This window comes from Tupaia chinensis, unplaced genomic scaffold (genome assembly GCF_000334495.1).
Source record: "Tupaia chinensis unplaced genomic scaffold, TupChi_1.0 Scaffold143861_1, whole genome shotgun sequence".
Lineage (NCBI taxonomy): Eukaryota > Metazoa > Chordata > Mammalia > Scandentia > Tupaiidae > Tupaia > Tupaia belangeri.
The window spans coordinates 349,318-350,580 of NW_006203712.1; the positions used below are offsets into that span (position 1 = coordinate 349,318).

General features: G+C 69.3%; 1 protein-coding gene across 1 annotated transcript in view; it reads right to left on the bottom strand.

Moving 5' to 3' along the window:
• TGFB1 (transforming growth factor beta 1) overlaps positions 1-1,248 on the bottom strand; it is a gene marked incomplete at both ends in the record, with an annotated part of 15,519 nt that extends 14,271 nt beyond the window's left edge. Inside the window, 1 exon segment of the mRNA XM_006165285.2 lies at positions 1,085-1,248. Within this exon segment, the coding sequence (XP_006165347.2) occupies positions 1,085-1,248 (164 nt within the window).
• Positions 1,249-1,263: the final 15 nt, after the last annotated feature.

A 1,263-nucleotide genomic window follows, 5' to 3' on the forward strand; every position in this document is an offset into this window, starting at 1 on the left:
CGGCCACGCCCGCGGCAGGGGTGAGGAGGGCGGGAGGCGACGCAGCCGCGAGGGCGGGGACCGGACCTGCCTCGTCTCGCCCCAGGCTCTGCGCGCGATCCCCGCCCCCCCAGGGCACGGGAAGGAAAGGGAAGGGAGGAGGGCGAGGCGGCCGGACGCTGGGGTTTCCCCAGGCTCCTTGAGAGGAACTGGGACTTTGGGGTACAGATAGCCAGCGTTGAGCTCTGTGGGGTCCTCCTTCCCCTTTCGCAAAGCGCAGGCTCCTCCCACCGCGCGTGGCACCCACGTGGGGCTTTCTCGCCCCTACCAGCTCGGTTTTCTCACCTCCCTCTCCTCCTACCCTCGACCCCCTCCCGTACACTGGGGACTCGCTGCTCACAGCCCCGACCATCTCGGCCCCGTCCCGGGACCACCCTTCCCGCGGCCTGGCATCGGGAAGATTTGCTGGGGGCTCCCCCCCCTCGCCCCGCGTACTTCTCACGCTCCTGTGCGAACCAGCCGCGGCGTATCCCCGCGCACCCCCAGCCACCTCCTCCCTCCGCGACCGCCCCGAGTCCCGCGTGTTCTCCGCGCGCTCTGGAAGTGGCTCCACTGCCCACTTCGCTTCTACCCCCGGGGTTCGCTTCATCTACAGGAGCTTTTCGGTCCTTCGTGAGTCTTTCCGCCTCACGACCCCGGACCTCTGGGACAGCTCTCCCCAGTGCGGGGGTCTTCGCCCCCCTCCCAAACCGGGCTCTCCCCTCTGCAGTCCCGGCATCCAGGGGGCTCAGGAGGAGGTTTTTGTTTTTTTTTTTTCTTTTTTACTCCCTCACCCCAGTTGCTTCTCCTACTTTGGGGGGGTTCCACCACGACCCCCGCATGTTTTCCCTCTAGAGCGGTCCACTTCGCTGCCCCCTCTCTCAGGCCAGACGCGGGGTAGGGGGAGCTCAGCGCCGGCTTTAGGACACCCCCGCCCACGTTCCCGACGCCCCCGGGGTCCTCTTCCTCCAGCCAGCTTCCTCTGCCAGTGATTTCCTCCCCATGACCCCTGCACTCCGGCGCCCCCTGGGGGCCCCCGCCCGGCCCCCCGGCCCTGCGAGCTCACGGTTGCCGTTTTCCACCATTAGCACGCGGGTGACCTCCTTGGCGTAGTAGTCCGCCTCGGGCTCGGGCTCCGGCTCGGCGCTCTCCCCGGCCACCCGGTCGCGGGTGCTGTTGTATAGGGCGAGCACGGCCTCGGGCAGCGGGCCAGGCGGCACCTCCCCCTGGCTCCGGGGGCCGGCC